General features: G+C 52.1%; 1 protein-coding gene across 5 annotated transcripts in view; it reads right to left on the bottom strand.

Annotated features, from left to right (window-relative positions):
- The window catches only part of RTEL1 (regulator of telomere elongation helicase 1), a 153,832-nt gene extending 142,569 nt beyond the window's left edge, over positions 1-11,263 (bottom strand). For 3 of the 5 annotated variants that reach the window (XM_085895094.1, XM_085895096.1, XM_085895097.1), the window contains exons 1-2: positions 11,016-11,263; positions 10,302-10,403 (exon numbers count right to left, since the gene is read on the bottom strand). In XM_085895094.1, the coding sequence (XP_085751220.1) occupies positions 10,302-10,403 (102 nt within the window). In that variant the 5' untranslated portion in view covers positions 11,016-11,263. The other 2 variants (XM_085895095.1, XM_085895098.1) reach the window with 2 other exon arrangements.
- Positions 11,264-12,505: the final 1,242 nt, after the last annotated feature.

The raw sequence follows: 12,505 nt of genomic DNA, 5'->3' as shown, positions 1-12,505 counted from the left end.
TTTGGACCAGCCGCCATTATTACCACCACCAACCACGTCTCAACAGGCATCACACAACAACCACCAACCACAACGCCGCTTCACAACAACAACCACCAACCACAACGCCGCTTCACAACAACAACCACCAACCACAACGCCGCTTCACCACAACCGCCACGACCTTTACCGTCACAACTCGCCACCGTCGCATCGCCACCATTCTCGCGCCACTTGTGGGCGCCGATACTGGACTCGTGTAGGGCGCGCACCGAGCAGCGTGTTCAAAAACATCACGGACTTTCCACAGAAAACGGATCAAAAACGACTCACGCCCACTTTTGTTCCGTCCAATCGGTGAGCGAGGGGCGATTTGGCCCCGCCTCCAGGGCGTTGGAGGGCGGTCGCTATATGCAAATACATGGAACAAAAAGCATTCACGCCCACTTTTCCTCGGGCCAATGGGGAGCCAGTTAGAGAGGTGAAGGGTCGGAGGCAGAAGGTCAAGGGTGAAAGAGCGAAGCCACGGGGCTTATAAAAACGGCTGCGTTCGTCAGTCAAGTGCAGTTCAGTTGGAAGTTGAGAGTTGAGTGTGCGGAATTCAAAAGAGTCGTCGGTGGAGCGGGAAAGAAGTGGTACTAGTCAGAGTGAAGAGGACGGAGCTGTGGAGAGGTGACGGCGGCGAAGGCGGACGAGGGGGTGCTCGCGTCGGTGCCGGGAGCTGCACAGAGAGAGGCCAGCAACGCGACCGAGGTGGAGGAGGAGACGCTCGCCGCGGGACCCGAGACAGGGTAATATCCTCCTTCCCCCGAGCATCAGCAACCCCCTCCTGTTTCCCCCCGCGCTGAGATAGTGCGACAAAGGGGGCCCCCTTCCCACCCCCCTACCAGACACTGTCCGCGAGGCCCGCGGAGTTGAGGCACCACCGCCGCTCCGCGTCTCATCATCAGACGGGTAGGCCCGACACGGTCTCGGCCCCAGGCCCGCCTACCCCCCTCATCCTGGAGGGTGGTTCTCTTTTCTTTTGCTTTGGGAATATGTGTTGTCGGCGCCGTCTGTGAAGTAAAATTGTATAAGTGTTGCCGTGTGCCCGGTAGTCGGATAGATCTGCATTGTTGCATTTGCTTTTTGTGTAATAGTGCATTGTCTTCTTCTTTTACATGTGCTTTTGGTGGAATTGTATATGTGTGCTTTCCGTTCATCGCGAAATAAATGTGCTTATTGTTGAACTGTTTTCCCGCTTCGCTTCGTCTTTTCTTTCATTGAATCTCCATCTTGCTTCACGTAAAGGGTTGGTCGTGGGCTAAAACGCCCGATAATTAATCGAACCGTCGAGGCCGACGAATAACACCGCCCGGTTATCCCGATAGTATGGAACGGGTCGCTTAAAGTGGCCCGTGTCCGAAGTCGACCTGCGGCGAGGTGTGATCGCCCGGTCTACCCTCCGTGTGGGTACTTAGGTAGGTCGAATTTGGCGAGCAACCCTATCCCACGCGGGGGCCGATTGGCACGATCGTGGTGAGACCGAAAGGTCCACCCGCGACTGGTTCCCGGTGTTAGTCCGAGAGGGTCACGACTGGATTGTCCGTCCGGTGGGCGACGTGCCGCGATTCGAGTTACGTGGCCGTCCGCACGCCGGCGGGCGCGAATCCGCAACACTGGTGTCAGGTCGTGCGATATAAACTCATCGCCCTCCTCACGGCACTGGTAACGGAGAACGGGAAAACGGGCTCTCCTGTCTCCGGCTAAATTCACGGGAATCGGTCCAGGGGTGAGAGGAGCGACCCCCGATTCCCTCCAAATTACGAGCGAGCCAAATTAACCCTTTAAGAGAAGCAAGATGGCGTCTCAAGGCGAGCGGGAGCCGGGGGTATTAGAAATGGATGTAGAATGTGTAGAATCCATGGCTCAGGATGAAATCCCCGTGCAGGAAATGTTGGTTGTACAGGAAAACGAACTCGCCCAACTGAACCCAGAGCCCGAAATGGGTGCGGCAGCGGCCGCGGTGTATGACACCTCCCCCCCCTCTCAACCAAAACCCTTCCCCAACCCCTGCCGAAACGGCTCACTCAAGCGCACCCGACATGGCCCAGCTATGCGCCATGCTGGCGGAAATGAAAGTGAAGATAAATGCGAACATGAACGAAAAGATGGATGCGAATACAAAGCAAATAAATGGAATGAACAAGCAAATGGACGAAGTGAAAACGACGATGGATGCGAATACACAGCAAATGAGGGAAGAAATGAAAAAGCTGCGGGGTGAGACGCAGAACATGGGCCGATGCCTGCAGGCGGGAATGAAGGCCGTGACCAGGGAGATAAAAATGGCGACTCCACGTGTAGGAACGAACGAGCTAGAAGGGGGTGCAACGGCTGTCGGGCCCGCGGTGGAGGCGGGTGAAAAATAATTCGGGGTGCGTGTTGGGCGAGGGTCGTGACGATGACCAAAAGGGAAAAATTAAATGGGGAGACCAAAACGTGCGAGACGAGACACGAGGTGACGACAAAGGAAATAAAAATAGTAGAGACAAGGGAGGTAAAGGGTGAAGAGGTGACCGAGATGGCAGAGACACGGGAGATGGGAACGATAGAGGGAAGACTGCACGATGAAGACGGGGTAAGTGACGCACACACACACACACACGGAGGTAGTGGAGGATAATGGGGGTGAGCTCGCGGACTGGGTGGAGGCCCGGTGCGAGCAGCAGGATGGCCTCCTCCAGGAACGAGGGGAGGGAGTATGCCCCCTTGAGGCGAGTCACGACCAGGTGAGTTCGGTCGTGCTTTGCGAGGTCGAGGGGAGGAGTGCTGTGGACAGGTGCACGGAGAGCTTGGGGGGTATAGAGGCCCCGGAGAACCTTGTGGGGACACAAATCCCCAGTGTGGTTGTCCCTGTGTGTGTGGTGCAAGGCGTGAGTGCATCCCCGTGTGTGGAAGCGACCCCGTGTGTGAGTGGTGTGGTGGCGATGGTGCCGGAGTACGTGCTTCCCAGCACGCCGTGTGTGGATGAGGCACCGTGTGTGAGTGAGGCCATGTGTGTGGTTGAGGCACCGCGGGTGAGTGCCCCCGCGTGTGTGAGTGGAGTGGTTTGTATGAATGGAGCACCACGTGCGAGTGGTATGGTTTATACAAGGGAGACCGTGTGTGTGAGAGAGCGGTATGTGAGGGAGATGGCGGTTGGCATGCGGGAGCACGCAGCCGCGTCTCCCGGTGTGAATGTAATGGTGAGGTGTGTTAGCGTCGTAACACGCGGTAGTGCGTGTGTCGAATGGCGACGACGACGGCGACAGAAGAAAGAAAGCCGAGTAGCGGCTGTAGTTGTTTCGGGGACCGTGCCGGGTTAACCCAGCAGTGAGCACGAGGTCCGTGCTGTGCAACGCACGAGGCCCCCACGTGCTCGCTTGCGAGAGTGAAGTCCCGGTCCGGAAACGCACGCGGTGGATTTGCCGATCCCGCGGACGGACAAAGTTTAGGCAGGATTACGGATTTGAACCGGACGGGTTCTCCACGCGATCGTGTGTGTTAAGCTCCAACGGGCAAAGCACATGTGTTCGCGTGGGGAACCCCTCGAGACGTGGGGATTGTGTTTTTTTATGCGCACGGTAACGTCATGGCTGCACGTGGGGTTGGAATCCGGCAGGAGGGGTATCCCTGCCGGATGGTACTGTCCAAGGAGGGACGAGGTACACGTGCAGCTGCATGACGTCACGGTCAGGTGCAAAGTGCGCGAGTTGCCGCGCTGGTGCTGCGCATGGAAAAAAAACAAAAAAAAAACAGCAAGCCTCACTTTCGGGTGCACAGGATTCCTGGGCAAGGGGTGGAAAACCCCCTTGACCCTGGACACAGGATGGAAACTAGTTAGGGGGAAGGGTTAGCTTAGCTAGACCGGCTCCATGGGGCAGGGGTAAGTCCTCATGGGGCCCGTGGAATGGATTAGTTAGAGGGATTGTAGCGAGATTTAGGTTGGGAAAGTTATTTTAGAGATTTGGAGACAGAGACAGACTTTGGATGTGTAGAGTTGACGTAGTTTAGCTACGTAGTGTTAAAAGGAACGTGCTATAGTGTAAGGGACGACGTGGGAGCACGAGTTAGTTAGGGGAGGTAGTTAGAAGGATGGCAGAGTTCAGTGGTGTGTGTGTTGAAGAGTTGAGGAGTGAGGTGAGTACTTGTTGAGTGAGTGAGGCCAGCGGGTCTGTGTGAGTGGAGCGAATGGGGAATGCATGGTGCGATGAGTGATTGGGGGGAGGAGTGACTCCCGCCCAAGGGACCCCGGGGTCAGTGTAGAGTGAGTTAGGGGGTTAGTCAAATTTACAAAATGGAGGTCGTTTTGTTGTTGGTGTGAATGTAGGCTCGAAACCCATTTGGAGGGGTGCAGGAGCCCTGTTGACGGGCTGGGAGTGTGGCTGCGAAAAGTGAGTATCGCTGAGTGGGTACCCCGGGCACCAGGCTAGTCGGCAGTGGTAGGCCAAGGGCCCATGGGGGGCCGGGATAGCGTAGTGGGCACGGGTGCGCCTGCTTGGTGCGGGGGCCCGGGGCGCCATTAGCCGCGTGGGCAGTGTTGTGGGCACGGGTGACCCTCGGAAAGGGGCCTGGGAAGCCAGCCTGCCACGTGTGCGTTTCAGGGGAGGTGCCATGGGGGGCACTCCCCGGTGTTAGGGAGCTGGTAGGCTCGGAGGCAGTGTAGTGCCCGGGGGTGCCATAGCAGGAGATTCGGCAGAGGGTCGTGCCTCCCAAAGGGAGCCACGTGTCCCAGCCATGAGACCGTGTGAGGGCACGGAGAGAAAATTGGGGGGCGAGGCCTGAAATTGTGAGGACACCAACACAGGCGACGGGAATCTGGGTTGTTAGAACCAATAGTTTAAGCGAGAGGCGCTTGTTGAAAGCCCCGGGGTAGTTTAACAGTTAAATGGTTAGGGTAGATTAGGAAGTGTACCCCTCTGCACCATCCATCCCCTCGCTCTCATTGTGGGCCGCTGGACCCACTTTGTTATAGATCGCTGAACTCTGGGGAGGCCATTCTGAGGCTTCGTTGGGCCTCGACACAGGACGCTAGCTCTCCCTTATTCCCCTCGGGGAAGGGAACGTAGGGGTTGGGAGTAGGCTAGGTGACAGGATAGGTTAGCCGAACAAAGACGATAAAGGGGGTTAGGGAACGATTTATAGTGGGGAAGTTAAAAAAAAAAAAAAAAAAAAAAAAAAAAAAAAGTTGGGGCTAAATTGGGGTTTGACAAATTAAGGGAGTGGGTATGTACAGTGACAGGCAAAGGCGATAGGTGGGAGGGAGACAGGTAGGTAGGTCCGAGCCCGCCTTCCAAGTGGCCAGCACCACCGCACTCCCTCCACCAACCTCCACGGAACGGCAAAGGCTGGCCAACTTCATCGGCAGCTGTTGTTTTGCTGCGAGGCCTGTGCCGGCTGGATCGTCTGCAGCTGCTGTGCTGCAAGGCCTGTGCCGGCCCACTTCATCTGCCGGCTGGCTGTTTTTCTTCAAGGCCTGTGCCAGCCAGTTCATCTGCCGGCTGTGTTTGCCTGCAGCGACCTTCTTCTGCGGGCTGTGTTTGCCTGCTGCCTTTGCCATGCCCACTGCCCACGTTCACCAGCCCCGTTCAATTTTTGCTTTGCCCCCCCCCCTGTTCAATTCCATGTGCGCCAGGATCCGCAAGGCAACAGTTTGCAAGCTGCGAGAACTGCCCCGTTGGCAGCTACAACACGGCCTGCAGTGGCGGCCCGTGCACCGTGTTTGTGTTCATCCATCCATTCGTTGTGTTCATTGCGTGTGCCACTCGAGCTGGCACGGAGACTGCGTTTGTGCAGCCCATGCACCGTTGTGGTTCACTGCGTTCAGTTCAAAAGGGAAGGCCTTGGACTGCGTGTGAGCAGCCAGCCACGTTCCCTGTCACCTGCATTGTTTTGAGCCAGAGACTGCATGCGAGCAGCCTGGCTCCCTGCTAACTGCTTTCTTTTTGCAGAATTCAGTGATCCTGGGCCATGGTTTAGTGTAAAATTTGTAAGTTAAGGTTAAGATGTACTGTACATATGAGTGCGCCCCCGGCATGTCTGTCCTAGCGCCGGCAATTTTATTTAAGTCGTCCGTGTGAGTGAGTTTGTTTAGGTAGTTACTCAGCCCTTAGGTTATTTATTTTGGGGACACGAATACCATGAATGTCGCACTCAGGGATCCGTAGGTAAAATGTACTAGGGGAAAACTACACATGATGGCACACGAAAATTTGACGACTCGGGACGAGTCTGTAAAAAGGGGAGGGGGTAGTGTTGTGGTTGACGAAATTCACAAACCACCATTCAGGTCCCTTAGGTGAGATATCTCGGTAAGTATACGTGTAGTTAGGCCCAAACCCGTTGTCTAGAGGGAATAAATGTCATTCATGTGGGCTGCGACTCTTCAGGATAGCCGTTTTTCTTTTACTATCTTTATTTTGGACCAGCCGCCATTATTACCACCACCAACCACGTCTCAACAGGCATCACACAACAACCACCAACCACAACGCCGCTTCACAACAACAACCACCAACCACAACGCCGCTTCACAACAACAACCACCAACCACAACGCCGCTTCACCACAACCGCCACGACCTTTACCGTCACAACTCGCCACCGTCGCATCGCCACCATTCTCGCGCCACTTGTGGGCGCCGATACTGGACTCGTGTAGGGCGCGCACCGAGCAGCGTGTTCAAAAACATCACGGACTTTCCACAGAAAACGGATCAAAAACGACTCACGCCCACTTTTGTTCCGTCCAATCGGTGAGCGAGGGGCGATTTGGCCCCGCCTCCAGGGCGTTGGAGGGCGGTCGCTATATGCAAATACATGGAACAAAAAGCATTCACGCCCACTTTTCCTCGGGCCAATGGGGAGCCAGTTAGAGAGGTGAAGGGTCGGAGGCAGAAGGTCAAGGGTGAAAGAGCGAAGCCACGGGGCTTATAAAAACGGCTGCGTTCGTCAGTCAAGTGCAGTTCAGTTGGAAGTTGAGAGTTGAGTGTGCGGAATTCAAAAGAGTCGTCGGTGGAGCGGGAAAGAAGTGGTACTAGTCAGAGTGAAGAGGACGGAGCTGTGGAGAGGTGACGGCGGCGAAGGCGGACGAGGGGGTGCTCGCGTCGGTGCCAGGAGCTGCACAGAGAGAGGCCAGCAACGCGACCGAGGTGGAGGAGGAGACGCTCGCCGCGGGACCCGAGACAGGGTAATATCCTCCTTCCCCCGAGCATCAGCAACCCCCTCCTGTTTCCCCCCGCGCTGAGATAGTGCGACAAAGGGGGCCCCCTTCCCACCCCCTACCAGACACTGTCCGCGAGGCCCGCGGAGTTGAGGCACCACCGCCGCTCCGCGTCTCATCATCAGACGGGTAGGCCCGACACGGTCTCGGCCCCAGGCCCGCCTACCCCCCTCATCCTGGAGGGTGGTTCTCTTTTCTTTTGCTTTGGGAATATGTGTTGTCGGCGCCGTCTGTGAAGTAAAATTGTATAAGTGTTGCCGTGTGCCCGGTAGTCGGATAGATCTGCATTGTTGCATTTGCTTTTTGTGTAATAGTGCATTGTCTTCTTCTTTTACATGTGCTTTTGGTGGAATTGTATATGTGTGCTTTCCGTTCATCGCGAAATAAACGTGCTTATTGTTGAACTGTTTTCCCGCTTCGCTTCGTCTTTTCTTTCATTGAATCTCCATCTTGCTTCACGTAAAGGGTTGGTCGTGGGCTAAAACGCCCGATAATTAATCGAACCGTCGAGGCCGACGAATAACACCGCTCGGTTATCCCGATAGTACGGAACGGGTCGCTTAAGTGGCCCGTGTCCGAAGTCGACCTGCGGCGAGGTGCGATCGCCCGGTCTACCCTCCGTGTGGGTACTTAGGTAGGTCGAATTTGGCGAGCAACCCTATCCCACGCGGGGGCCGATTGGCACGATCATGGTGAGACCGAAAGGACCACCCGTGACTGGTTCCCGGCGTTAGTCCGAGAGGGTCATGACTGGATTGTCCGTCCGGTGGGCGACGTGCCGCGATTCGAGTTACGTGGCCGTCCGCACGCCGGCGGGCGCGAATCCGCAACAATATTGTATTGACATCCATTTATGCTAATCAGAAATTAATCGGATATCCAGGCAACATGAAAATCCATGGACGCAGAAATTACTCATTCCTGGGGGATAGGACTATGACCTTTCATCAAAAGTTCAGGTACAATAAATGTACAGAGCTTTGTAAAAGGCCAAACTCTGCCTTTACATTTCATATTTTAAATTGAGAGTTCAAAGAACACGACACCACGTGCAGTTTTACTTCAAAAAATAATAACTAATGATCGTTTAACAAACGTCCGAAAGTTTAGTGCTATTGAATTAATCCAGGAGCAGTGTGTGTGTGTGTGTGTGTGTGTGTGTGTGTGTGTTTTATGCAAAGAAGAATCACAACAGAGCTTTGGCAGCAAATGGCGACCTGGTGTGTGTTCCATTATCAATCAGCAAGAAGAGCGCTCGACAATTTGCTTAAGCACTCAAGCAAGCAGTCCAATGAAACAGTTGATAAGGATTGAACAGCTGGCTTGAGACTAAATTTTCACCATTGGTGCCACGAATGTTATATTGATAATTATGACATTGTAGGTCACATGGTGTGGCAGCCATGTTGTAAAAATAGAAAATTATTTGAACCTCTGCATCTCTGAAACCACACCGAGGAAAAAAAAGTGAAACTTGGTGCACAGCAAGTATTCCTCATGGGGAATAAGTGTGACTTTTCGATGACATCATAATGGAGGCACATATGACGTCACCATTGCATATATAGACCGCAACATCTGATCAGTATGAAACTTTTTGAGGTCATCAAGGGATAAGGGTGAGCATGTTGCATCAAGAGGTGAGCATGTTGCATCAAGAGGTGAGCATGTTGCATCAAGAGGTGAGCATGTTGCATCAAGAGGTGAGCATGTTGCATCAAGAGGTGAGCATGTTGCATCAAGAGGTGAGCATGTTGCATCAAGAGGTGAGCATGTTGCATCAAGAGGTGAGCATGTTGCATCAAGAGGTGAGCATGCTGCATCAAGAGGTGAGCATGCTGCATCAAGGGGTGAGCATGTTGCATCAAGGGGTGAGCATGTTGCATCAAGGGGTGAGCATGTTGCATCAAGGGGTGAGCATGTTGCATCAAGGGGTGAGCATGTTGCATCAAGGGGTGAGCATGTTGCATCAAGGGGTGAGCATGTTGCATCAAGGCGTGAGCATGTTGCATCAAGGCGTGAGCATGTTGCATCAAGGCGTGAGCATGTTGCATCAAGGCGTGAGCATGTTGCATCAAGGCGTGAGCATGTTGCATCAAGGGGTGAGCATGTTGCATCAAGGGGTGAGCATGTTGCATCAAGGGGTGAGCATGTTGCATCAAGGGGTGAGCATGTTGCATCAAGGGGTGAGCATGTTGAGGTCATGGAGAGATTCACTTACCTTGGCAGTGATATTCATGTCTCTGCTGGCTGCGAGTCAGAGGTCAATAGACGTCTGGGTCGGGCCTGGGGAGTCATGGATTCACTGGATCATGGGGTGTGGTGCTGCCGGTACCTGTGCGGGAGGACGAAAGTCTGAGTCTTCAGGACCTTGGTACTTCTAGTCTTGCTCTATGGATGCGAGACTTGGACTCTGACCAAGGATCTGAGACGGAGACTTAATTCCTTTGGTACCAGGTCTCTTCGGAGAATCCTTGGCTATCGCTGGTCGGATTTTGTGTCCAACGAGCGGTTGCTGAGAGAGACTCGGATGAGATTTGTTACCTGCATAGTCCGTGAGCGTCAGTTGCGGCTGTATGGACATGTTGCTCGTTTTCCTGACTCTGGATCCTGCTCACCAGATTCTCTCAGCGAGGGAGGCCAATGGGTCGACCACATGCCTCATGGTTGCAGCAGATTGATCGACATCTCAAGGAGATGGGGATGGGGATGGGCCTTGTATCTGCCTGGGGGTGGCTAGACGGAGGCCCCTGGAGTACCGGCAGAAAGTGGATGCAGCAACACGCTACTCTGGCACATGCTCCCATACCTGACCTGACCAAGGGATAAAATGGTCCACAGAAAAAAATTGATGTCATAGGTCACATGGTTTGACAGCCATATTGGATTTACCTGAGAACCTAGAAAAAAAATATATTTTTCTCCAGAATGACTGGACAGATCGAGGGGGCACTTCACACAAATGTTCCACAAGCTTTGGGTGCAGCAGCAGGGGTGGGGGGAGGGGGTAGCGGGGGCGAGGGGGAGGCGTTGAATGTACATGTATAAATGAAGACTCAGCATAATCCAGACAGACGTACCATCTCCAGGCAAGTAATGACCCGTTCCATGTAATCCTCCTGACATTTGTAAGGAGTGAAAGGAAAATCCACCTCGATCCCTCTTACGAACAGCTTCGGCATCTACGAACGACACAAGTGTTCAGAACCGAGATCGAATGGGAAAACACCATTACCTCGTTAACCCGCATTTCGCTTTCCTTGTACAACATGAACGTTTCTCAATGTAAATAATATACACATATAATCGTGTAACGATCTTCAGATGTTAAGCCGGGTGTCCCGTCTGGTCGACGGTGGCATTTCTCCCAAAGTGGGCGAGCTATCTCCGGAACAACGAACCAATTACAAACTTCTGCCACGAGCATCTGCAGAAGAGAGTCAGGTGTGGCCAGCCAGTTCGTGAAAGACTTGTGCACAGTTTACACGTTCTCCGTGACCGTTCGCTTCCCCATAGGAACCAATCGGGGGCCAAACACGTTGAGGTAGTAGTAGTAGTAGTAGTAATAGTAGTAGTAGTAGTAGTAGTAGTAGTAGTAGTAATAATAAAATATAAAGGGCCATTTGGACCAACATGCTCGTGTCACATACATAGCCCAGAACTTGTGGGGTTTGTCCGTGTGAGGCCGAGACGGAACGTGATAAAACAAGACGAACCGATTACAAACAGGACGTCGAGTTTGAAACGCAAAGGTAACAGAACTGTGGACACAGAAGTGCGGACACGATTCGAACCTTTCATTCAAACCGTTTGTTCCCGCGAGGAAGCAGCGTCACCATGAACCGCCAACGTCCTCTTATCGCTTTGGTCCTTCCGTTTTATCCACGTCAAAACTTTCCCTCAGCATTCTTAAATACGATAAACATTTATAACTGGTCATCATTTCTTATCTCATAACTTCACGTTACGTCAATGACAGAAAGAGAGAACCGGCTTGATGGCATGACGATACACCGTTGTTTCGTTTTTAATACACCGCCCGAAACGTCGTTCACCACCGCAAGCACGGAGAAAACAAGATATTGATGAAAGAGTAATAATTATGAAATCTCAAAACGGTGTAAACTGTAAAGCACAAACATTTAGGAGTGCTGTCGTGATAAAATTTTGATTTTTTTTTTTCATTTGCTTATCGCGTCCTTCCGGAATTCAACGAATTCCGGTGATTTTTTTTCAAAATTTATTTTTCTTTAAATTTTTTTCTTCGAAACTAAGTATTTTTTTCGGTTAATTCTAATGTATACGGTGTTCGGTATATTAATGTCAGATATGTTATTTATTTATTTATTATAAATGGACGTATGCCGGTTGTTCACGTTTAGCGACGTAGCGGTCGGCGTCTACTGGCGGTGGAACATCGGTGGTGCTTGATTGGCTGGGACGGCGTTTGAAGGGATGTCGTCATATATGTGGGCGGAGTCGAAGATGATTATATATTTCCATCCCAAACTGACATTTCAGCACCATGGACAGCACAGCAGGTTTCATTTGACGACCGATAAACTGTTAGGGCAGGGTTTTTTGGGGGTTTTTTTTTGCTCTGCATGTAAATGAAAATAAATCTCCCATGAGCCTTGAAAATGTAAACTAAAGATTTACAAAAATTTGTTCATCACTTAAGTAACCACTAAAACACAAAAATCTTCGCATTTCCCAAATGCAAATTTCCTTTGTTTGGCACAGCTTATTTATTTATTTATTTATTTATTGAACATCTATCTCGCCCTCATGGAAGAAAGAGCCTGGGTGTATAACATGTCGGACAGAGACAATAGTGCACATCAACGTACTTTTACATGAATTCGAGCACATTAGTAGACAATGAACTAGTGAACAAACTACACGTGCTACGCGGGATTTGAACCCGTGTTCGTCCACATCCATGAGCCTGGGCTTCGGTCGGGGATCGAGCAGGCCAACCCGAACCCAGTTAATTAAATAATGTAATTAATAACAAAGCAAAAAAAAAATCCTCCCCAGACCAGAATACCGACGGCAAGACGTTCAACCTTCGGATATTGGCCACGAGGAAGTGGCCAACATGATGGGGTCTCCGAAGACCTCGAGGGTTTCCCACAAGCGTGCGCTGTTAGCTCGAGGGAAAGCAAAAGGGCTTGCATGCCTCGTGATAATTACAGCCATGTTGGGATAGCACGTCCATGAGAGAGCCGAAAGGGTTAATATGTCATTGGAACGTGCCATGATGTTGTGGGGAATGAAGGAG

The sequence above is a fragment of the Eptatretus burgeri genome, chromosome 9 (assembly GCF_056783735.1).
Source record: "Eptatretus burgeri isolate ZD-2024b chromosome 9, Ebu_testis_v1, whole genome shotgun sequence".
Taxonomy (NCBI): domain Eukaryota; kingdom Metazoa; phylum Chordata; class Myxini; order Myxiniformes; family Myxinidae; genus Eptatretus; species Eptatretus burgeri.
Note: the sequence above shows the minus strand (reverse complement) of the source record. Positions and strands in the feature narration are given on the sequence as shown.